We start from the raw sequence: 24,237 nt of genomic DNA, 5'->3' as shown, positions 1-24,237 counted from the left end.
CCACCCCCCCCCAAAAAAAACCCCAAACTTGCATTTAGCATTTATTTTACGTAAATATTTCGTAAGTATAATGCTAGTTTGTTAGTGAATGTAGCTAGCAGTCGCCTGATGTAAACAGATTTTTTCCGGTGAAAATTCTTGTGAATAAATGCTTAGATCCCGGAATCCTTTATAGCAGGGGTGGGCAAACTATTCCACAAAGGGCCGCAGTGGGTGCGGGTTTTTGTTGCAACCCATTAAGAGGACACTTTTTCACCAATCTGCTGTTTTACAAGTGCAATCAGTCGATTGCAGTCAGGTGCTTCTCATTTCTGCCGAAACCGCATTGGTTAAACTATCTGTGCTGGGTCAGTTGGAACAGAGACCAGGACCCACTGCGGCCCTCGAGGACCGGTTTGCCCACCCCTGCTTTATAGATATGGACATAAAAGTCTCGATTCTTGGTTATAAGCAAAAAAAAAAAAACGTGCAGTTTGCATTTATTTTACGGAAATATTTCGAAGTACAATGCTAGTCTGTGAGTGGATGTAGCTCCTCTTGATGTGGGCGGCACCCTACTTGAATGCGAGGCGCAGTGCATGACAGATCTGACCCGTCAATACATGATGAAGTCTATGAGTTGACTAACTTGCATAGCAAAAGTCTGCTAGCTTAAATGCTAAAAAGTCTAACATATACAAAGCTCTTAACAAATCGTCCAAACACGTAGTCCCACAAAAATACTTCCAAACTAAATTACCAATGCATAAACAAACGTATAAACTCACACAAAAATCTAAGACTTCATGTTGGCCTTAACAGGGGATTTCAGCCATTAGACCAGTTATGTCATATTCACTGTTGCCACTACAGGGTTGCGTATCCACCCAAATCAATCAAAATAAATGCAAACACTTTCAAAACAAACCATTACAACACCACTACAATTAAGCAAATTCCCAAAGCGGCAAAATTTGAAGCTTTTTTCTAATGTGATTAAGTTAATCGATTAAACGTTGCAGCACTATTGGTGAAAGATTCCAAATCCGTCTGCGCTAATTTAGAATAGCATTTATTTTTAGTAATACTAAAGTAGCAGTTAAATCATAATTACCATAGTTAATTTTGTGACAAAACACTTCTGAATATATCATAAAAGGATCGCAAGCAAGACGGTAACTGAGCGTGCCTTATGATTTAATCGGAACTGAGGACCCCGTTTCATAAAATCTTGTTTTTGCAGCTTCTAGTTTTCTTAAAATGAGATTTTATTTTGTTGTTTTTGAACTGAAATCGATGTTACAATTAGAGGTCGACTGATATCTGCGTCGACATTTGAAAATCCCATATCAGAGAAAAAAAAACAAAAAAAAAACCCAGCAGATTGCCGATATCCAAACCCACCAGGACGTCATGACGAGATAGAAACAAGTGAGAGTGAGGGTTTAAGAGGATGCTCGCCATGCTAAATCTATGCTAACGCTACAAGTTACATTTTAGTGTAAGGATCAATCAGTAAATGCCTTAAAAGGCTAAAGCAACATTGCATACAATATTTACAAAACCGGCAAGCCTGAAGCTTCCTGTAGCAGCCTGCCTTCAAGCTGCTGCAGGGTCCTTCCGGGGTCCTACCGTCAGTCAGGGGTGGCCACAGTTGCCCACACAGATGCTTTTTTGTTAATTGGCCAATATTAGAAAAAAATGCATATATCGGCTGGCCGATATATCGGTCGACCTCTAGTTATAATTGGCAATAATGACTAGTAGCAAACGTAATTTATGCTGTTGGTGGATGGGGGAGCATTTTGGAGTGTTTATAAAGCTTTATTAGTTTCATATTAAAATCTTACTAGTAAAGTGCGAACCTTGAGGACAACCCTGATTAGTAAATGAAAATCCATTTATTGCTCTCATGTCATTTAGAAAAGCGACAAGCGGTGACGGTACAGTAACATGATGTGTAATGATTGGACAACAGTCATTTAGTTTACGTTCATTTTTTTTTTTTTTGTTAACATGACGTTGACCCTTTTATTAGCTATGGAGTGTTGACATGTTGACTGTCCCTTAAACCCATCATCTGCTTCACCGCTCACCTGTCGTAAGATTTCAACATGAAATTTGAACGTGATGTACTGTTAATAAACATTTGTTGAATGGATTCTTTGCACATTTTATTATTAAGCAAAGTTCTGTAACACGAAATGATAATACTGTAGCGGATGATGTTGTTGAGTCTCATAGCTCGCTGAAGAGTTCGTGTTGCCGTGTTAGGCCGCTCGTGTCTCTGGTGACTCTCTAGTGTCTCGTGACTCTGCCGAAAACGGCTAAATAGTTCACCCCAGGAACACAACATTCTCCACACAAGTTCCCTAGGTGAATTCTGTTAAGAGGTAGTGGTCACTGCAAGGTCGTATGTTTGGTCTGAAAATTGGTAGGGACAGCGTAACCTGCATGTACACTTTTTGCTGGGGACGGGTCATTAAAAAGACCTATCAGATTGAGTAGATTTCTCAAAAATGTCTAGTTCCTACATAAAAATGAAAAAAAAAAAAAATTTCATAGGGAGAAAGTCATTTTTCAAAATGCTTACTTCATATAAAGGAAATTTAGAGTGTGCTTTTGAAGTTTTTTTTGGGGGGGGGGTTAAAATGTGCATAGACTGTAAATATATATATATTTTTTAATGGTTTGGAAAATAAATACATTTTAATTAATGAATAAATGCGCAAAATGCACAGTTGAATTAAAGTTAACAGTAGAAAACACAGGAAGACACCTCTCTAAGCAGCTTTCAAGTTTTACAGGTTAGCAAGTTCACACAGTTTAATGTTATGCTAACTGATGCAAGATTGACTTTCAGTAGCAAAATTAGTGGTGTGTTCCCCACCTCCATTGACAACTTTTTACATTACTTACAGTGGCTGCTCGCCCCAAAAAAACAATAGACCCTACCCACGTGACGTCACAACTCCTTCCTCCTGACTGGTGCCGCCCATTTGTCCGTCAACACATCATGTTATCCTGTTAAGCCTACGTACATTCCTCCTATTTACGACGTGTTTTTCTGCTCGTTAACATTAATAATCAAAATGGTGAAGGCGTGTGTGGCGGTCGGTTGCAATAACAGAGAAGATAGACGGAGAGACTTGAAGTTCTACCGGATTCCGAGAGACCCGGAGAGAAGAGAGCGAGATGGGCTGCTGCAATTCGACGAGAAAACTGGGCTCCAAACGATTACCACAAATTATGTAGTAGTCATTTTATATCTGGTAAGATGCATTTAATATATATATTTAGAGGGTTTTGGGCTGACAACCACAATTAAGATCATTGCTAGGCTAATCGCCGACAACATACACGTATGTATGTAGTGAGAGTGCTATCGCTAAACCATATAAACATTAAAAGCCCTACCTCCATTGACAAACGACATGAAATACATTAGACTTGACAGTGGATGTTAGCAATAACAAAAGATTTTGAATTGAAAATTTCGTAACTCACCTTTCCAAGCACAAGATAGATTCCTGCCGAATTTTCGTGGACGAGGACCTGTTTCACCCAACCAGCAACGAAGTATTTATAAGCCTCCAAGCTCTTAAAGTTTTTCAAACTTTCGTGAGAATAGGCTGATTTTGTGTGGACAAGATAGTTGTACATATCAGGGTAGCTAGCAGATGCCAGGCAAATACGGCGTCGAAAAACATCGATTTAGGCATCAAATATGGATCTGGCGAATGGATAAACTGAAGCTTTTCCACATAACGCCTTTTATGCAACGCATCAAGTGAGTTTACGGCATCCGAAAGCACCGGGTCTTCCATGAAATGCAATATAAATTGCTCGATCAATTGAGACCATTGATAATACAGACACAAAATGACGGACAAGGGGGCGGAACCATACAGCGAGCACTTGATTTTGTGACGTCGGTGGGTAGGGTCTATAGCCCTCTTCTTCAAAGGGGGCGGAGGAGGCGGCAAATTGGCATGCATTTCTGTCGGGATTGTGTGAATGTGGGGGTTCTAGTCATCAGCCAATCAAACGTGCGTTTGAGGGGAAAAAATGGACCAGCACTACTAAATAGCAAGTGAAAAGGGGTAAATGCAAGTCTAAACATAATTAAATTAATTCACTTAATAATGGTAGTGTCAATTCTATCCTAACAACACATAGGAAGACTGTCTAAATTACCTTTATAGCTGAACTCATTGTATAATGGAAATAAGGCTTAAAAGTTGGTGGGGACAATTTGAGCATCCTTATAAGTTGGTAGTGTTATGTCCCTACTGCCCCTATGCAAACCTACGCCCTTGGGTCACTGCCATACAACAATTATTGATACATGAGTACGATAATGTTAGTTTCTCACACTAGTAGATGTCCAAATCCGTTTCAGGTGGTAGGCCTCCCACTTCAAACGGATTGGACGTCTACGGCCGACAGTGGCAGTCAATGCCAGGCAATGAGTTCATTTTGGGGCATTGCAGCTCATTTCGTGTGTTTTTTTTAGTCACTTTTTGTTCGTTTTCGGGGCATTCGTGGCTCACTTCCTGTTCATTATAGGTTACCGAATATTGACTCGAGAACGTCCCCAAATAAATAGGAAGTGACTCAAAATCAACAGTAAGTAACCTGTAAATAAAGTAAAATGAACAAGAAGTGACTTGTAAATACCTCAGTGAAGTTGGCCCCCCAACAGGCACAAATTTATTGTTTGTGTTACGTGTGCAGCTATCGTTTTTTGGATTTCTTTTTTTTAGGTCGATATGTCAAGTAGCCCCCCATTTTCATTAAAAATGGTGTCAATTGTTGATGCTATGTTTGTGCTGTAAAAAAATTTGTTTGTGCTATCGTTATTGAGATAGTACGGAGCCCCCCGGGTGCCAGGATAGAAAAAATAAAAAATCCTAGCTAATCTGTACCCACAGTTTACTAATCTGTAAACTGTACCCACAGTTTACTAATCTGTGGGTACAGTTTAGTAATCTGTACCCACAGTTTAGCAATCTGTACCCACAGTTTACTAATCTGTACCCACAGATTACTAAACTGTACCCACAGTTTACTAATCTGTACCCACAGATTACTAAACTGTACCCACAGTTTTCTAATCTGTGCCCAGTTTACTAATCTGTACCCACAGTTTACTAAACTGTACCCACAGTTTACTAATCTGTACCCACAGATTACTAAACTGTGCCCACAGTTTTCTAATCTGTACCCACAGTTTACTAAACTGTGCCCACAGTTTAGCAATGACCCGGAAACAGTAGTTACCAATGTTTGGCGGGAACTCCGAGTCCAAACGCCGAGGGACCGACCGAGCAACCATCTGCACCATTTGCCCTCGGCGAACAAAGGGGTTTTAAAAGGGAGCTATTGCACGTTTTCTTTGGTAGGCGTCTTTCAGGTGTCATCAATCACTATGGCAAGTTGTGTTTGCACATTTTCTGTGCTGCTGTCGTGTCCGTGCGTGCTTAATTCAAGCAGTGTTCATTTGTCAGTTAGCTATTTTTAGTAGCCGCATTAGCGGCTACTAACACACAACATGCCATATTGATTGATGACACCTGAAAATGTAGACGGCTACCAAAGAAAATGTGCAATAGTTACCTTTTAAAACCCCTTTGTTCGCCGAGGGCAAAAGGTGCAGGTGCTTGCTCGGTCGGTCCCTTGGCGTTTGGAGTCCCCGCCAAACATTGGTGACTACAGTTTCCGGGTTATTGCTAAACTGTGGGTACAGATTAGTAATCTGTGGGTACAGTTTAGTAATCTGTGGGTACAGTTTAGTAATCTGTGGGTACAGTTTAGTCATCTGTGGGTACAGATTGCTAAACTGTGGGTACAGTTTAGTAATCTGTGGGTACAGTTTAGTAAACTGTGGGTACAGATTAGTAATCTGTGGGTACAGATTAGCTATGACTTTTTTTTTTTCTACCCTGGCACCTGGGGGGCTCCGTAAGATAGTGATTTCAAAAGATGTAACACAAAAACCTTTCATTGCAAAATGGACCTGAAATGGTGCCACCCTTGTGCTGCTATTGTTTTATAGTGAGAGATTCATTTCAAGTGATGACGTCATGCGCAGCTTTTACATTTCCAACTCCCGCTGCTGAAGGAGCGTTCTAAATAACAGGGGTGTTCCAACAACTAGCGCAAACAAATGGCACCCCTTCGGGTCCATTTTGTAGTAAATGGGGAGCCTGAGTTTTTAATTTGGAGTAATGACATGACACTCAACCCCCCGTTTGAAGAGAATGTATAATATTATAAACTGACATTGAGGGATAGTTCTTCACATTTAATGCAAAATGGACACAAAGGGGTGCCATTCGTTTGTGCTAGTTCTTGGGACACCCCCGTTTTGAGAGTGTTGGTACGCTCCATCAGCCATGACTCTGATTGACGCATCACTCGTAATATGTGAATATAAAACAATGGCAGCACAAACGAAAATTTTACTAGCACAAACGAAGCATAAATGAATGGCACCATTTCAGGTCCAATCTGCAATAAATGGGGGGCTGTGTGACATTGTCACTCGAAATTAATATCTCAAAAACGATAGCATAAATGGAACTTTTTACAGCACAAACGAAGCATAAACAATTGACGCCATTTTTAATTAAAATGGGTGGTTGGTTGACCTCAGATTGGCCTTTAAAAGAATTAAAGAATTAAAACGATAGAAGCACAAACAGGTTAAAAAAAAAAACAAAAAACATTATTAATAGTATACTGCACGAATGCTATTTTTAGACCGCAAGGCTGCGTGACGTCATCATCATAAACTAGAAGGGGGTCAACATGGAAGCGCGCTCGCATACAACCCATGCTAGGACTGCTTGTTTTCTTCCGGTTATCTTTCAAAAAAGAACATGCCGAGTAAACACTGCTGCTATGGAACTTGTAAAAATGACTCTATACATTACGACATTTGAAGGATGTTTTCTTCATACTGTAAGTTTCCTGAAGCCATAAACTCAGAGGAAAAACAATGTGATCAACTTGTGTGGACGTCCAAAATACCAGTTTAACGCCAGCAAGGTGAAGCCATTCACCTTCATATGCTGTAAACATTTTGTTGAGGGCCACGGTCCGACAGATGACAATGCTGATCCATTGCCTGCCACGGCCTGCCCTGAAGAGGTAAGCCATTTTGATATTTTTATTTTTTAGCGTGTTTTGCCGTGCTGCTTGTCTGACAATGAATGACCTGCAAGAAATTAAAAAGGTATCTGACTGCCACAGTTGTTACTTTTTCTGTTGTAAAGAAACAATTAAGGGGGAAGTATAAATAAATTATAGAATTAAGATTTATTAATGAAAAAATTTAGTGTTCGTTGGTTGTCACTGTTTAGCATTTGCGATCGCTACACAAAAATAGCAATGTAAATTACCCCCAAGAACGGTCAGAGACGTAAGACAACCAGAGGATATAATATATAAGAAAGACATGCATATGGTGGTCAAGGATAGCTTGTTGAAATAGGAGAATGTCATTGTCAGTGGCGTAAGGCAATCCACACAAGAAAAAGGTGTCGATAAAAAAGCTACGGCTCTTTTTCCCATCTTTTTCAGCCATCAACACTCAAGCCATCTCTTTAACTGAACATTCGATTGTTCTTTCACATCTTTACCAGTGAATTTGGCACCAGGGACATCTTTTTTGGACAGAATTGGTTAGTTTAGCTCAGTAAACATCTCGTTCGTACATCATTTACATGCATCTAGCATGAAGAACAAACGTCAGTTTGTCCCCCCTAGCAACAGTTGCTAACGCCATGAATATTAATGAGCAAAAGTGACGTGTTGTTTGCGGTACGCCATTGGCGCTTCAGTTAGTTTTTGAGAAGGGACAATTATTACGTTATTTTGAAAGTCAACAGAACTCGAAGATAGAAAACACTGTAAAAAAAAAAAAAATAAACGTATTAAGGCAGAGGCACTTCCTCGTATTGGATGCGCACATAGGGAGGCTTCATGGGAAGCCTCCAGTACTCAAAGTTGTAGTAAAAATAGAAGCATTTGTCCATCACCACCTTCTTATAAACCTCCAGCATGCTGAGGGCGAACTCCGCCATGGACTGGTGGGGTCGGAAGTCGTTGTAAAAGTCCCGGATGTCCTTCGCCAGGTTCTTGAGCGCCGGCTGCCCGAAGATGGCGCTGTCGTTTCCCAGGTAGACTGGCTCTCCGCTGTACAGGTAAATTTTGGTGTAGTTGGTCTGGGAACGGCTGGACAATTTGGCCCCGAGAGCGCTCAGCTTGCGGTGGGTGCGGTGGACAAACTGCGAGCAGTCGTACGATTCGAACCACGTGGTGGCGCCCGGACCAGAGTCGGAAAGAACCGTCCATGTTTCGTAGTAAATTCCCGTGGCGTTGTCCTCGCGCACCCACTGGGTCAGATCGTTAAACTGTTTACCTGGATGGAGAAACAAAGACTTCAAGTAAACGGCAATTCTAGCAATATGTCAAAATGCGATATGGCGTCCTCTGGAGGTCATGTGTATATTAAACTCCCACATAGACTATTATTATTAATTAATTATACGTATATGTATTGACGGAGCGCGGGGCGGATGAAGCTGACTGAGTGGAATCACAGACAAAGAGCTTTTTTCGTTGAAAATTCTTGTGAATAAATGCATCATCCCTGAATTCTTTATAGATATGAACGAAAAACATTCTTGATTCTTGGTTAAAAGCAAAAAAAAAAAAAAACGTGCAGTTCGCATTTATTTTACATAAATATGTCGAAGTACAATGCTAGTCTGTTAGTGAATGTAGCTAGCGGCCGCCTGATGTAAACAGAGCTTTTCCGGTGAAAATTCTTGTGAATAAATACTTAAATCTCTGAATTTTTTATAGATATGGATGTAAAATAAGTCTTGAGCATTTATTTTACATAAACATGTCGAAGTACGATGCTAGTCTGTTAGTCAATGTGGCGGCCGCCATATGTAAACAAGGAGCTTTTTCTGTTGAAAATTCTTGTGAATAAATGCTTAAATACCTGAATTCTTTATAGATATGGATGTAAAGCATTCTCAATTTTTAGTTGAAAGCAAAAAAACATGCAGTTAGCATTTATTTAACGTAAATATGTCGAAGTACAATGCTAGTCTGTTAGTGAATGTAGCTAGCGGTCGCCTTATGTAAACAGAGCTTTTCCGGTGAAAATTCTTGTGAATAAATGCTTAAATCCCTGAATTCTTTATAGATATGGACGTAAAACAGTCTCGATTCTTGGTTAAAAGCAAAAAAAAAAAAAAAAAAAAAAAAAAAGAAACGTGCAGTTAGCATTTATTTTAAGTAAATATGTCAAAGTACAATGCTAGTCTGTTAGTAAATGTAGCTAGCGGCCGCCATATGGAAACAAGAGCTTTTCCGGTGAAAATTCTTGTGAATAAATGCTTAAATTCCTGAATTCTTTATAGATGTGGGCGTAAAACAGTCTCGATTCTTGGTTAAAAGCAAAAAAAAAAAAAGTGCAGTTAGCATTTATTTTGCCTAAATATCTCGAAGTACAATGCTTAGTCCGTTAGTGAATGTACCAAGCGGCCGCCTGATGTAAACAGCTTTTCTGGTGAAAATTCTTGTGAATAAATGCTTAGATCCCCGAATTCTTTATAGATATGGACGTAAAACAGTCTCGAGTCTTAGTTAAAAGTAAAAAAACTGTGCAGTTAGCATTTATTTTACGTAAATATGTCAAAGCACAATGCTAGTCTGTTAGTCGATGTGGCGGCAGCCTTCCAACAAAGAGCTTTTTATGTTGAAAATTCTTGTGAACCAATGCTAAAATCCCCAAATTCTTTGTAGATACTAAAGTAAAACAGTCTTGATTCTTTGTTAAAAAAGCAGCAACAACAACAACAACAAAAACAGCCAGTTAGCATTTATTTTACGTAAATATGTCGAAGAATGATGCTAGCCTTACAACAAAGAGCTTTTTGTGTTGAAAATTCTTGTGAAAAAACGAAAAATGTAATAATTACCTTGAAGCCTCGAACAAATCAATCCTGAGACAATCCTTCCTGTTTTTAGGCGGTACAGCATTCGTACTTTTTCAACCTAAATCCAGCGAAGGACCGCTGCATGTGTCGCTGCGACCGACTGCGTATAACTGAAGCGGATTTTGGGATGGTCCCTTATGTGAAGGCGTGGCGCAGTGAAGGTCGAATCTGACCCATCAATATCATTATGAAGTCTATGACTCCCATCAAGGTTTATGAATAAACGCTCACCTTAGAAACTTCTGTTGGCTTCTTTAGCCATTCACAAGGACGTGTACATTCAGTTGTTGTCGCTACATAATACAAATTCTTACCGCTGATTTCCGCTATTTTCTCCAAAGTGCCGTTCTGAGCCCAGTGGAAGTCGTCGATACCGTCGAAAAAGCACGCGGCTCCCTGGTTGCACCAGAAGGGGGTGAACATTCCCGGCCGAAGGTGCGGGAAAGTGCAGTTTCCCAGCTGGAAGAGTTCGTACCACTCCATGGTGTAGTTGGCTCCAGTCGCGGCGCTGCTGAAACCGACGGCGTCGTGCATGATGTGCTGACGGAGCAAACGTTTTAAAACTCAGCACGTTACAATCACGCAGTCGTTCCGTCAAATCCGACTTACGAGTTTTCCCAGTATGTCGCCGTACTTGAATTCCCACACGGGAGTCTGCAGTCGATACACCGAAATGACGTCCGCGTCCTTCATGTTGGGAATGCGGCCGTGCGGGTCTCCGGTGGGGCAGAACGGGTAAAGAGCTTGACAGTACGCATCCGCTAGGGGGCGATGGTCGTAGCGCCTGTTGAGCAAAGTACGTGCATACTTCAAATCGGAATTAACCCGCACTATCCAAAACATTAACTATCAAAAAAGTCCAAATCTATTGTATTTTGTTTAATGATGGCGGATACACTGCCCTCTGGTGGACGCGTTGGGTCTGGCTGGACTGTCGCCTTAAGACTGAGGAGCAGACACTCATTTGACATGGATAAAGGACAGCTGCACTCTGGTTTGACCCACATAAGACTAAGTCGTTTCAGCTTATATACAGTGGGGCAAATAAGTATTTAGTCAACCACGAATTGTGCAAGTTCTCCCACTTGAAAATATTAGAGAGGCCTGTAATTGTCAACATGGGTAAACATCAACCATGAGAGACAGAATGTGGAAAAAAACCCCAGAAAAACACATTGTTTGGTTTTTTAAAGAATTTATTTGCAAATCATGGTGGAAAATAAGTATGTGGTCAATACCAAAAGTTCATCTCAATACTTTGTTATGTACCCTTTGTTGGCAATAACGGAGGCCAAACGCTTCGCAAGCTTTTCACACATTGTTGCTGGTATTTTGGCCCATTCCTCCATGCAGATCTCCTCTAGAGCAGTGATGTTTTGGGGCTGTCATTGGGCAACACGGACTTTCAACTCCCTCCACAGATTTTTTATGGGGTTGAGATTTGGAGACTGGCTAGGCCACTCCAGGACCTTGAAATGCTTCTTACGAAGCCACTCCTTTGTTGCCCTGGCTGTGTGTTTGGGATCATTGTCAGCTGAAAGACCCAGCCATGTCTCATCGTCAAGTGCCCTTGCTGATGGAAGGAGATTTTTACTCAAAATCTCTCGATACGTGGCCCCATTCATTCTTTCCTATACACAGATCAGTCGTCCTGGTCCCTTTGCAGAAAAACAGCCCCAAAGCACGATGTTTCCACCCCCATGCTTCACAGTGGGTATGGTGTTCTTCGGATGCAATTGAGTATTCTTTCTCCTCCAAACACGAGAACCTGTGTTTCTACCAAAAAGTTCTATTTTGGTTCCATCTGACCATAACACATTCTCCCAGTCCTCTTCTGGATCATCCAAATGCTCTGTAGCGAACCGCAGACGGGCCTGGAAGTGTACTGGCTTCAGCAGGGGGACACGTCTGGCAGTGCAGGATTTGAGTCCCTGGCGGTGCATTGTGTTCCTGATAGTAGCCTTTGTTATTGTGGTCCCAGCTCTGTAAGTCAGGGGTCCCCAACCTTTTTTGCACCACGGACCGGTGTTATTTGGGTCTTTTTTTTCACGGACTGGTGTTCTGACAAATTTTGCAACCCATCAAAAATTGCAACGATGCGTTTCTGCGCATGCGCGTAACGTTAAACATAGCCGCAAAATGCGCAAATGCAGCGATTCCTAAGTAAACACTACAAACTTTCTTGAAAGAAAGGAATATTAACTTACGTTTGATCATGGAAGGACTTGTAGAAAAGCTCCTCAGATTCATCCTGCCATGTAAGCTGCACACAACAGCTGCACACCGCGCTCACCATTAACGACTTCGCCTTGTTGTTAAACATTAATTAAGAAGCCCGCTTCACAAAGATACGATGTTGGAAATTGTAGCAAGGTTTTCAATGCCATTGTCGCGATGTCAGGATATTCCAGAATGACTTTAATCCAGAACCTCGGTAGAGTTGTTGTCTCAAATGTACGTTTAATAAGGTCACCGTCATTTGCCATCTCTCTGTTTATTCACAAACGGGTCTGTCTCTCATGGTTGAGGTTTACCCATGTTGACAATTACTGGCCTTTCTAATATTTTCAAGTAGGTGAACTTGCACAATTGGTGGTTGACTAAATACTTATTTGCCCCACTGTATATATCAACGGGAATCTACCCCAAAAATGCCCCTAAATCAATGGGACGTGAACCGATATCAACAGTAACCACGAAATGCCTCCAGATCAAAAGGAAGTGGCCCGTTATCAACCGGAAACACACTGAAACCCCCGAAAATCAACAGAAAGTGACCTAATATGTTCAGGAAACGGCCCTGAAATGTCTCCAAATCAACAGGAAGTGACTCAGTATACTAACCATCACAGCAAAGCTAGCATCGCAATTTCTTCAGAAATGGCAGTTTCTAGTAATATAATGAGCTTTTTCCTCATATTACAAATTATTGTGCATTTCAAATGTATTTTCCCCTCACAGATTAAGTGAATAATCACATTCAAATATTTGCAATTCCAGCAGAGTTTTCAAAATTTCAGAAATCATGTGAGTGACAATGAATGTGCCTGATAGGAAAACACAGTGATTATCATACCAGTCAACATTGCCTCATTGTTCTGCATTGAATGAAGTTGTTCATAAACCAGGTAAATAGTCGTGACTATTGCATTTTTCCCCATAGTATGTTAAAGTAGATTACAACAATTAGAACGTAGAATGAATACTTCTCTCACATTGTCAATCATAGGGATGCATCCAGTTTTTGGGTGATTCTCATCAACGCTATGCATTACGGTAATGAAGTACATGTACAAAAGCCAGCTTAAAATAGCAGAATGCTATGACGAAGCCGTCACTTTGAGCTTCCTTATATTTCATTACAGTGAAATTATCTAATTGAATTGATGAGCCTTGAAAGGTGGAAAAGTGCTATTCAAGTATAACACCATTTACCATGATTAATGTCTAAAAACCTTTAATATTACACATTATAGTAATGATCACCTGTGGGATGTAGGCATACGTAAACAAAATTTAAGTATTACCGTATTTTTCGGAACATAAGTCGCAGTTTTTTTTTTTTTTTCCATAGTTTGGCTGGGGGTGTGACTTATACTCTGGAGCGACTTACAGTTGTGGTCAAAAGTTTACATACACTTGTGAAGAACATAATGTCATGGCTCTCTTGAGTTTCCAGTTATTTCTACAACTCTGATTTTTCTCCGATAGAGTGATTGGAACAGATACGTCTTTGTCACAAAAAACATTCATGAAGTTTGGTTCTTTTATGACTTTATTATGGGTTGACAGAAAAAGTGATCAAATCTGCTGGGTCAAAAATATACATACATGGATCTGAAAAAGCGAATCATTGACTTGAACAAGTCAGGAAAGTCAGTTGGAGCCATTTCAAAGCAGCTGCAGGTCCCAAGAGCAACAGTGCAAACAATTGTTTGTAAGTATAAAGCGCATGGCACTGTTTTGTCACTGCCACGATCAGGAAGAAAACGCAAGCTATCACCTGCTGCTGAGAGAAAATTGGTCAGGAGGGTGAAGATTCAACTGAGAATCACCAAAAAGCAGATCTGCCAAGAATTAGAAGCTGCTGGAAAACAGGTGTCAGTGTCCACAGTCAAGCGTGTTTTGCATCTCCATGGACTGAGAGGCTGCCGTGCAAGAAGGAAGCCCTTTCTCCAAAAGCGGCACCTTAAGGCTCGACTGAAGTTTGCTGCTGATCACATGGACAAAGATAAGACCTTCTGGAGGAAAGTTCTGTGGTCAGACGAAACAAAAATCGAGCTGTTTGGCCACAATGCCCAGCAATATGTTTGGAGGAGAAAAGGTGAGGCCTTTAACCCCAAGTAAACCATGCCTACCGTCAAGTACGGTGGTGGTGGTATTATGCTGTGGGGCTGTTTTGCTTCCAATGGAACTGGTGCGTTACAGAGAGTAAATGGGATAATGAAGAAGGAGGATTACCTTCAAATTCTTCAAGATAACCTAACGTCATCAGCCCGAAGATTGGGTCTTGGGCGCAGTTGGGTGTTCCAACAGGACAATGACCCCAAACACACATCAAAAGTCGTAATGGAATGGCTAGAATTAAGGTTTTCGAATGGCCTTCCCAAAGTCCTGACTTAAACCCCATTGAGAACTTGTGGTCAATGCTAAAGAAACAAGTCCATGTCAGAAAGCCATCAAATTTAACTGAACTGCACCAATTCTGTCAAGAGGAGTGGTCAAAGATTCAACCAGAAGCTTGCCAGAAGCTTGTGGATGGCTACCAAAAGAGCCTAATTGAAGTGAAAATGGCCAAGGGACATGTTACCAAATATTAGTGCTGCTGTATGTATATGTTTGACCCAGCAGATTTGATCACTTTTTTCTGTTCACCCATAATAAAGTCATAAAAGAACCAAACTTCATGAATGTTTTTTGTGACAAAGAAGTATCTGTTCCAATCACTCTATCGGAGAAAAATCAGAGTTGTAGAAATAACTGGAAACTCAAGAGAGCCATGACATTATGTTCTTCACAAGTGTATGTAAACTTTTGACCGCAACTGTATGTGTGAAATTATTAACACATTATTATATAATTTCACATGTTATTTTGGTGTTTTGGAGTGACACTGATGGTTTGGTAAGCTTGTTACCATGTTCTTTATGTTATAGTTAACTGAATAACTGTTAATAGCTGTGTTACGTTAATTTCGTTGTTCATGCATCATGTAACATCATACTGTACACTTATTCAGCATGTTGTTCTCTATTGTATTTTTATTTTAAATTTCCTTCAAGATGACATATCTGTTCTATGTGTTGGATTTTTCCCCCATAAATGTGACTTATACTCTGGTGCGACTTATATATGTTTTTATCCTCTTCGTTGGGCATTTTATGGCTGGTGTGACTTATAATCAGGTGTGACTTATAGTCCGAAAAATACGGTAACTTGAAAATGCCATTTCTGGAGAAACCGCGATAGTAGCTTTGCCGTGATGGCTGGTATATCGGGTCACTACCGGTTGATTTAAGGGCATTTCGGGATCATTTCCAGTTCATATTGGGTCTCTTTCTGATGATTTTGGGTGGTGGAGGTACATAACAGTCATTGGCATGGACGTACATGGGCATCAATAGAATCGAGGGTCACAGTCAAACATCAATGGTCTATAATGGTATATACATAAGGTTTTTGGTCAAAAATCAGACCACCAATAACGATATGATGAGTTTGGAAGGTCTGGGTTGGAAATCAATAGGAGTGAATGGAAGTTTTTGTGCCATTGAAATAATGGCGAATTGGAAATTAATAGTCAATTTTGGCCATTAGAAATGAACGGGTATGTTTTAGTCAATATTTGGCCGAACCATAGGTTTTTAGCAAAAAACTGTGTACACTTTTATTGCCTCTTAGCATCAAGAATTTTTCATGTGTAAATTATGTGATTTGGAACAAAAAGGAAAAAAAAGCGTATGAAATTTTACCCACCCCCCAAAAAAACAATAAAACTTTTGGGTGTATGGTAATTTTTTTGTCAGTCAAATGAAAGAGAGCCCATTGAAAATAATTTAAAAAAGGAATATTATATATGATATATATAATATCATATTTTTGTACAAAGTAAGAAATCCTTATAGTTTATCATAATCTGCTAAATGATATAGTTTTAACCAAATTTATAATTAAAAAAAACATTTATGCCTTTTTAGGTGAAAACATCAAAGCTTGTCATGGCGATATTACAGGAATGAATTTACAACTCTAAAATCAGTTTAAAAAAAACATTAAAAATAATATTTTGGTAACAAATGGTGGACTGAGTCACATAATAGACATAACCATCGTCCAATTAAAAATGTACTATTTCAGGTTTTCATGACTGCATCCTTTAAATCCTCAAAGTCATAGTTTAGCGTAGCTTAATGAGAATCACACTTTGGTTTTAATTGGCATGATGTAATTAACGATGTGACCAGTGGGAGTGTCCCAAAAATTTTCGTCAGCTTGGTGAACAGCAATATTCTCAGTAAGTAAAATATATTTATTCACACACGGTGAATATCATGTTATTCTACTGCAAACAGTATTATCCAAAATAATAGTTGATAAAAAATGACCAAATCGCTACGAATCGTCACGTGACGTCACGTTGTTTTCTTACCTGTAAGGCACCGGCCACGTTTGATTCTTGAACGCGCTGGCGACGTGAGGAAACGTCACCGAGACGAAGAAGCAGACGGCAATCTCCAAACGAGGCATGTTTGAAGCTCAAAACCTGGACGACGTCTGGTCTCTGTCCCTCATTCCCTTCCCTTCTCTTCTGACAGGAGGATGTAGTACTTCCGCATTACTGGTCACGTGGTTTTGTTGTTGAAGTCACGCGAGCAAGAAAATGTCAACGGCAGATTCGACAGAAAACTACGAACGAAAACAAATTCGCAAAATAAACTTGCGGGGCTATTACCATCTTAATATTGTAGGGCAGGAGGGTTGGTCGAATATAGTATTTATATACATTCACATATATAAAATTTCAACAGGTGTCGTTTTCTGCCAAAAGGTGCGACATCGGCGAAACATCTACAAGAGGAAAATTTGACACTCAAAGTACTACCGTGCGCTTTCAACTTGTTTTGTTTGGATGCATACAGGCAGAAAGAACTAAAAAATCCCTTAAGAAAATACTTCAATGTAGTTATATCAAATAAATGTATAATTATTCAGCCTCCTTGAGTGTGTTTGCATTTGTAATACCACCTCCCTACATTATGGTCGCTGTTTTCCCAACGCAACAGACCGCAGAAGAAGAAAGGGGGCGTTCTTCCTGACTGTCCTACTGTCGACCGCCATGATTAGTCTGCTTCAAGTGTGTGGTGGAAAGTTCCTCACACGCAGCACCGTTCTCCAAGTTGCGAACAAAGCCTTCTATTCCGCACAGATGAGCAAACGCGTGGCCGTGGTTTTAGCAGGCTGCGGAGTCTACGATGGCAGCGAAATCCACGAAGCCTCCGCCATTTTGGTGCATTTGAGCAGAGGAGGCGCGAGTGTAGGTCGAAAGTGAAAGTGACGTTCCCTCTACTATTATGTGCGTGACGTCGTGTCGTCTTTCCAGGTGCACATGTTCGCCCCCGATGTGGAACAAATGCACGTCATTAACCACGCGAAGGGCGAGCCCACTCAGGAGAAGAGGAACGTGTTGGTGGAGAGCGCCAGGCTGGCCCGTGGGAACATCCGGGCTCTTTCTGAATTGAATGTCAAAGATCATGACGCCATCATCTTCCCAGGTGACGTCACAATTGAGGCATCCTCTTTTTACAACTCTTCTAGTTTAGGGATGTTATGCCTGACGGAGTGATCACATTTCACTGCCATTGACGGCGATAGACGTCCAATTTAGAGATGCACGATAATTATCGGTCCGATAATTGATGAACCTTACTATGGCAATAAGCAAATGTTTGCATTTTACAGTGTTATGGTTACCCTTAAGTTTTTAAGAGGCCTTTTGGTTATTGATAGGCTTGCTGTCCTATAATTGCCAGGTTAAGAAAGTTGTTTCATGGACCAAGACGACAAAAGTCTCCTCTCCTTTTGCACCAAATGTTTTATCTGCTGACAAAGCACAATACCTGTTGGGTTTATGTTTGTTTTAGTTCTGTGCTTATTGTTCAGAGGCACACATCGTCAATGATATTGCCTGATTGATTGTGAATTTGTGATTGACTCAAATTATAGTTATTTGAAAAAATTGATATGGGCACTTTATTTGAAGTCAAAACTGTTCTTGTCTTTGTTTTGTTCATTATAATAATGTTCATGTCATGAAATTCTGGTTAGGTCAAAGTTAAATCTATGCTGAATCCACTACTAGTATTTTGTACCTATGGGTGTTAAAAAACTCAAGTGAATTTACATTGAAAAATTATATATATTTATTATCGGTTATCATATCGGTATCGGCCTTAAGGAGCAGGAAGTTATCGATATCGGTTTCAAAAAATGAATATCGTGCACCCCTAATTACAGTCAATGGCAGCTAATGCGTGAACACTTAAAAATACATTTTAAAACCCCGATTTTTTTTTTTTACCCGGTTCCAATCCTGTGAAATCGACTAATTAGAATTTACTTTTTTTTTTTTTTACTTTTGATATTCAGCAATATTACAACTTTTTCATAAGAGAACCACTTTATCCTTAGAACGGTTGGCCAGCACAGTATGTGTTTGAACTACTTGTTAAGAGCATTGTAAAAATGCATTTAAAAAAAAAAAAAAGTTTTTTAAAGAGCAAAACTCTCACTGGAGGTGAGAACATGCGAGAGCATAATTACAGATGCCATGACTTTAACGAGATATTATCGTGTACTTACGTTGTTTCGATCCAAAAACTCCATGTAGCATGTATCAGCAGTGTCAAGACACAGCTGTTAATGGCCTCTGCCTGATTTTTGGGGGTATTTTATGGGTGAAACATGGTAATATAACAAGAGTCGCGATGCAGAAATGGCAGACATCAAGGGGTTGTCGAGATTTTCTTTTTCATATATTTACCCTTTTAAACTTTTTTTTTTTCTTCAAAAAAATTGTTTGTTTGGATCGATTATTTATCATCTAACATATCGGAGAAAATGCGCCAGTAACAAAAAAAATACATTTAAGCAATAGTTATGAGATAGATATCCGTGACTTTTTTACAGACGCCATTTTTTTTCATGGTGACGTCATTTGTTTAAAAGTTTAGAATATGCGAGTGAATAATTTCTTTAAGTTGTTTTTTTTTAACGAAATATTAGACATCAATTCATGATTCTAAGCTGAAAATGACAGACATTTTGAATAATAAATATAAATAATTACCTCTGTAATTACCGTCTGTAAACGGGGATTTCCAGGGTAAATAGGACAAATTAAAAATAATGTATTGGCCCGAACATAAGACGGCCCTGATTATAAGACGACCCCCTCTTTTTCAAGACTCAAGTTTGAAAAAAAGACTTTTTCAACACCAAATTAATTTTTATACAGGAAATAATTACATCTGAAACAAATGATTATAACAATATATTTGAGAGAAAAAGCATGTTATTTTGCCTCATTCAAATCTTAATATCTGAACATTTAAATACAGTATGTAAGCTAAAGTGTAATCACATTCGTAAATGAATGGCTTCTGGTTTTTGAAATGTAAATAAACCTATCTATTGTGATAAAACAACAAAGTTGCAATAACTGCATTTAACCATCAAAGTGAAGTCTAACTGTACAAACAAAACAAATCTGAATAAGGAAAAACATTGCAATAAAATAATGCAAACCGTTTAAACTTGAGAGTAGCTGAGATCTGTCATGACAGAACATCGCTTCAATGATATCTGGCGCCATCTAGCGTCGTGAATGTGTATAATGCCTAAACCGCAAATATAAGACGACCCCCACTTTTTCAGGCTTATTTCAATGCAAAAACCCCCGTCTGATATTCGGGCCAATACAGTAAGTGCGTTAGAGTAATACAAACATTAAAGGGGATGTCGCGGCAAATAGAACCGTTATGTGCCAAGATAACAAATATTGATAAAGTTAACAAAAAAATCAATCACATTAATGAGCAATTATCGAAAATAGATCGAAAATGACGAACATTCCCGAAAGTGTTCCGGAAACAGCCGAATGGGGCGGCGACGTCACGACAAGTGATTGACAGTCGAGGCGGAGCCAGGTGCCATTGTTTTTTAACGACGAGAGAGTAGCGTTGGGGTTTGTTTGACGAAAACATCTCAAAAATGGTTCAAAACTGCTGTGCTATGTGGTGTACAAATAGTTATTTATCGGAATATAGTATCCATGAGTTCCCGAATGCGAAAAAAAAAAGCTGGACTACGCAGACGATGGGTAAAGTTCGTCCGTGCAAAGAGGGCTAATTTTTTAGACACAGCCTCCGGCACGCTTTTCTGGGGTGTGCATTTTCCACCTGAAAGGAGATGCGGTGCCGACCATACACGCGCAGCGACCTAAATGTCCCGAGATATCAAAAAAAAAAAAGGATGATGACTAGCAAAGGAGGCTAAGGCTAAGGAAAGGAGGGGAGCAGCCAAGCTCGAAATGGCCAGAGTGAGTACTCTTTTATAATTAAAAAAACGCATTGGATACAGGAGTGGACACATGTATACATTATCGTTCGTAAAATATATAGAACAAATCCTCTGATCCCATTCATATTTGTGTCTGTTGGCAGAGCGAAAAGCTATGATAGCGCAATAAATGATAATTATTCTATGCATTCCTTTATTTTGCAGTCACGGTGTATCAGCTTCACAAAAAGAAATGCAAAACAAATCATTGGTGTTTCCCACACGATCTGCTGCCGATGTTTCATCAGTGTCATTGCTCCCCTGAATGACCGTTTCATTACGCTGCATTGGCGTTCGTTTGGGCTCAACTTGGTAACCTAAAACACCGATTAAAGCTTCGTAACTCTCCTCGTCACCATTAGATGAACATTCGTTACGTCGGATTCGTCGCTGAAACTAGAAAGGCAATTGTCTGCCATCATCGCCGCCATTCAGTATTAAAGCACTGAGCCTTTTTCTTGTTGAAGAAACAATTCTGAATTCTCTTTTATCGACAACGAGGGGTGTTTCTTCATGAGGGAACCTGGAATATGTGCAGGACGAACACAATGCATCAGCATAAACAGCTCAAAACACCCCTAATTCTCCCCTCACTAGAAGGAATTCTATTGATGCAGACAGGCGCTGCCCCCCTAGTGGCCGGTGGGACTCTCTTCACTTGTCGTGACGTCACGCACACAATCTGCCAGATCTCGGGCGCCGGTCGTTTTAGTTTGACATCGAGCCAAATTTCTCTCATTTTCTTGTGTGTAATTACACGAAGTGGCATGATATGAATACAAAAGGCATGCGTTTATGGATAAATGATGGAATATTAAAATTTTCCCAGGGCACTACATCCCCTTTAAATATGAGAAAAGATACTATTCCTTCAAAATACATATCTACCGTCCTACTGGCTCAAGTTTCCTGCGATTTTATAAGGGGCATGCAAATAAAATCGCATCATTTGTGTTGCGGTCATGTTTATGCAGGTGGCTTCGGGGCCGCCAAGAACCTGTGCACGTGGGCGGTGCAGGGTAAGGACTGCTCTGTCAACAGCGAGGTCAAAGCGGTTCTGGAGGCCTTCCGCGGCGAGGGCAAACCCATCGGCCTCTGTTGCATCTCGCCCGTGCTGGCCGCCAAAGTGTTTCCCGGATGCGAGTTGACAGTCGGCCTGGAGAACGACGACAAGTCCGTATAAAGCTCTCTGCTTTTGCTGTCAGCGCCTAAAAAGCCAACGCCGACCTCTGGCGCTTCCCCTTTTAGGTACCCCAACACGACGGACACGGCGGCCGCCGTCAAGCAGCTGGGCTGCAAGCACGTGAGCGTCAACGTGAGCCAGAGCCACGTGGACGGCAAGAACAAGCTGGTGACCACCTGCGCTTTCATGTGCGACGCACCCATCCACGAGGTGTTCGACGGCATCGGCTCCATGGTGAAGGGGGTGCTCGAGCTCGCCTGAGGTCACAAAGCACAGCTAATAAAAATGTGTTTTAGCCAGCTTTACTGCTAAAGTTGTGTTGGTTTATGAAAACGCACTCCCACACTCAACATGCAGCACTCTTAGTGTGTTAGCTTTTTGTTCTAGGAAATCGAATCGTGCACAATGTCTGCAATCCAATTTTCCACAGGCTATTTTTGTGGCACAATGTGGTGAACGGAGGGGCTATATTCATAGTCACATCGTGGCAGAACTGAAGTTATGTAACTGCAATGTGGTGAGGTTGATGCAAAAAAAAAAAAAAAAACATGATGTTAAAAGCAGCTGTAGCAAATCATGTTAACCAAACCTCTTTTCAATTGTATGTTATTGTACTGAGGAAAATGCTAAATAAATGGTTGAAAAATTCAAATTGAGATTTTTAATGCACTTTATTTTTTGAGTAACTTTTTTTTTTTTTACTTGGGATGTTACCAAAATACAGTGGTATGAAAAAGTATCAACCTTTTTGAAATTTCTGCATAAAATCATCAAATGTGATCTGATCTATGTCAAAATCACACGGATGAAAAAACTGCTTTAACTTAACCCAAACATTCATAGGTTTTCATATTTTAATGAGGATAGAATGCAACCATCACAGAAGGGGGAAAATAAGTGAACCATCATATTTAATATTTTGTGGCCTGCCCTTTGGCAGTAATAACGTCAACCAGACGCTTCCTGTAGCTACAGATCAGTCTGGCACATAGATCAGGACTAATCTTGGACCTTTAAAAAACAGCTGCAGTTCAGTCAGATTCATGGGATGTCTGGCATAAATCGCCGTTTTTAGGTCATGCCACAGCATCTCAATGGGGTTTAAGTCTGGACTTTGACTGGGCCGCTCCAGAACGTGTATTTTGTTCTTCTGAAACCATTCTGGAGTCGATTTACTTCTGTGTTCTGGATCATTATCTTAATGCAGCATTCATCCTCTTTTTAGCTTCAACTGTCTGACGGACGGCCTCGGGTTTTCCTGCAAAACATCCTGATCAATTTTTGAATTCATTCTTCCATTAATGATTGCAAGTTGTCCAGGCCATAAGGTAGCAAAACAACCCCAAATCATGATGCTCCTCCCACCATGCTTCACAGTGGGGATGAGGTTTGATGTTGGTGAGCGGTTCCATTTTTCGTCCACACATGACGTGTGTTAGTCCCAAACAATTCAACTTTGGTTTCATCAGTCCACAAAATATTTTGCCAAAACTTCTATGGAGTGTCCAAGTGCCTTTTTGCGAACATTAAACGAGCAACAATGTATTTTTTAGACAGCAGTGGCTTCCTCCATGGAGTCCTCCCATGAACACCATTCTTGGCCATACTTTTACATTTAGTTCATGTGTGCACAGAGTTAGCCTATCTTAGCCTATTCTCTACAAAACTGCTGGAGTTCAGTCAGATTCCCGGGATGTCTGGCATGAATCGCCGTCTTTAGGTCATGCCACAGCATGTCAATGGGGTTCAAGTCTGGACTTTGACTTGGCCGCTCCAGAACGTGTATTTTGTTCTTCTGAAACCATTCGGAAGTTGATTTACTTCTGTGTTTTGGATCGTTGTCTTGTTGCAGCATCCATCCTCTTTTTAGTTCTCAGGTTTTCCTGCAGAACATCCTGATAAACTTTTGAATTCATTCTTCCATTAATCATTGCAAGTTGTCCAGGCCCTGAGGTAGCAAAACAGCCCCAAATCATGATGCTCCCTCCATCTTGCTTCACAGTGGGGATGAGGTGTTGATGTTGGTGAGCTTTTCCATTTTTCCTCCACACATGACGTTGTGTGTTATTCCCAAACAATTCAACTTTGGTTTCATCAGTCCACAAAATATTTTGCCAAAACTTTTGTGGAGTGTCCAAGTGCCTTCTTGCGAACATTAAACGAGCAACAATGTTGTTTTTTAGACAGTAGCGGCTTCCTCCCAGGAACACCATTCTTGGCCATAGTTTTATATATAGTTAATGTGTGCACAGAGATATTGGACTGTGCCAGTGATTTCTGTAAGTCTTTAGCAGACACTTTTTTTACCTCTCTGAGTATTCTGCGCTGAACTCTTGACGTCATCTTTAGTAGACGGCCACTCTTTGGGAGAGAAGCAACAGTGCCAAACTCTCCATTTGTTGACAATTTCTTTGACTCGATTGATGAGCATCCAGA

The 24,237-nt window shown here is 40.4% G+C and overlaps 2 protein-coding genes across 2 annotated transcripts; one reads left to right on the top strand and one right to left on the bottom strand.

The window, feature by feature from the left end:
* Positions 1-7,283: 7,283 nt before the first annotated feature.
* Positions 7,284-17,209, bottom strand: cln5 (CLN5 intracellular trafficking protein). The gene is made up of 4 exons (XM_057853412.1): positions 16,651-17,209; positions 10,611-10,785; positions 10,316-10,541; positions 7,284-8,407 (listed from the first exon to the last, which is right to left on the bottom strand). Exons 1-4 carry the CDS (start codon positions 16,746-16,748, stop codon positions 7,920-7,922), a joined length of 987 nt encoding a protein of 328 aa, XP_057709395.1. The 5' UTR covers positions 16,749-17,209; the 3' UTR covers positions 7,284-7,919.
* On the top strand, positions 16,747-22,436 carry zgc:162944 (uncharacterized protein LOC569993 homolog). Its single transcript, XM_057851624.1, has 5 exons — positions 16,747-16,778; positions 17,214-17,535; positions 17,602-17,773; positions 21,593-21,791; positions 21,867-22,436. The coding sequence occupies exons 1-5, from the start codon at positions 16,747-16,749 to the stop codon at positions 22,060-22,062; spliced, it is 921 nt and encodes a 306-aa protein (XP_057707607.1). The 3' UTR covers positions 22,063-22,436.
* Positions 22,437-24,237: the final 1,801 nt, after the last annotated feature.

The sequence above is a fragment of the Corythoichthys intestinalis genome, chromosome 12 (assembly GCF_030265065.1).
Source record: "Corythoichthys intestinalis isolate RoL2023-P3 chromosome 12, ASM3026506v1, whole genome shotgun sequence".
Taxonomy (NCBI): Eukaryota; Metazoa; Chordata; class Actinopteri; order Syngnathiformes; family Syngnathidae; genus Corythoichthys; species Corythoichthys intestinalis.
This window is presented reverse-complemented; position numbering and strand designations above follow the sequence as displayed.

Bases quoted from the DNA above. Each gene is read 5' to 3' on its own strand.
- zgc:162944 (XM_057851624.1), top strand. From the start codon at position 16,747: ATGTTTGAAGCTCAAAACCTGGACGACGTCTG. The intron at 17,774-21,592 runs GTGACGTCACAA...ATGTTTATGCAG, and splicing joins TGACGCCATCATCTTCCCAG to GTGGCTTCGGGGCCGCCAAG. The intron at 21,792-21,866 runs GTCCGTATAAAG...TTCCCCTTTTAG, and splicing joins GGCCTGGAGAACGACGACAA to GTACCCCAACACGACGGACA.
- cln5 (XM_057853412.1), bottom strand. From the start codon at position 16,748: ATGCCTCGTTTGGAGATTGCCGTCTGCTTCTTCGTCTCGGTGACGTTT. The intron at 10,786-16,650 runs GTAAGAAAACAA...TTTGCTCAACAG, and splicing joins ACGTGGCCGGTGCCTTACAG to GCGCTACGACCATCGCCCCC. The intron at 10,542-10,610 runs GTAAGTCGGATT...TTGCTCCGTCAG, and splicing joins GCGACATACTGGGAAAACTC to CACATCATGCACGACGCCGT.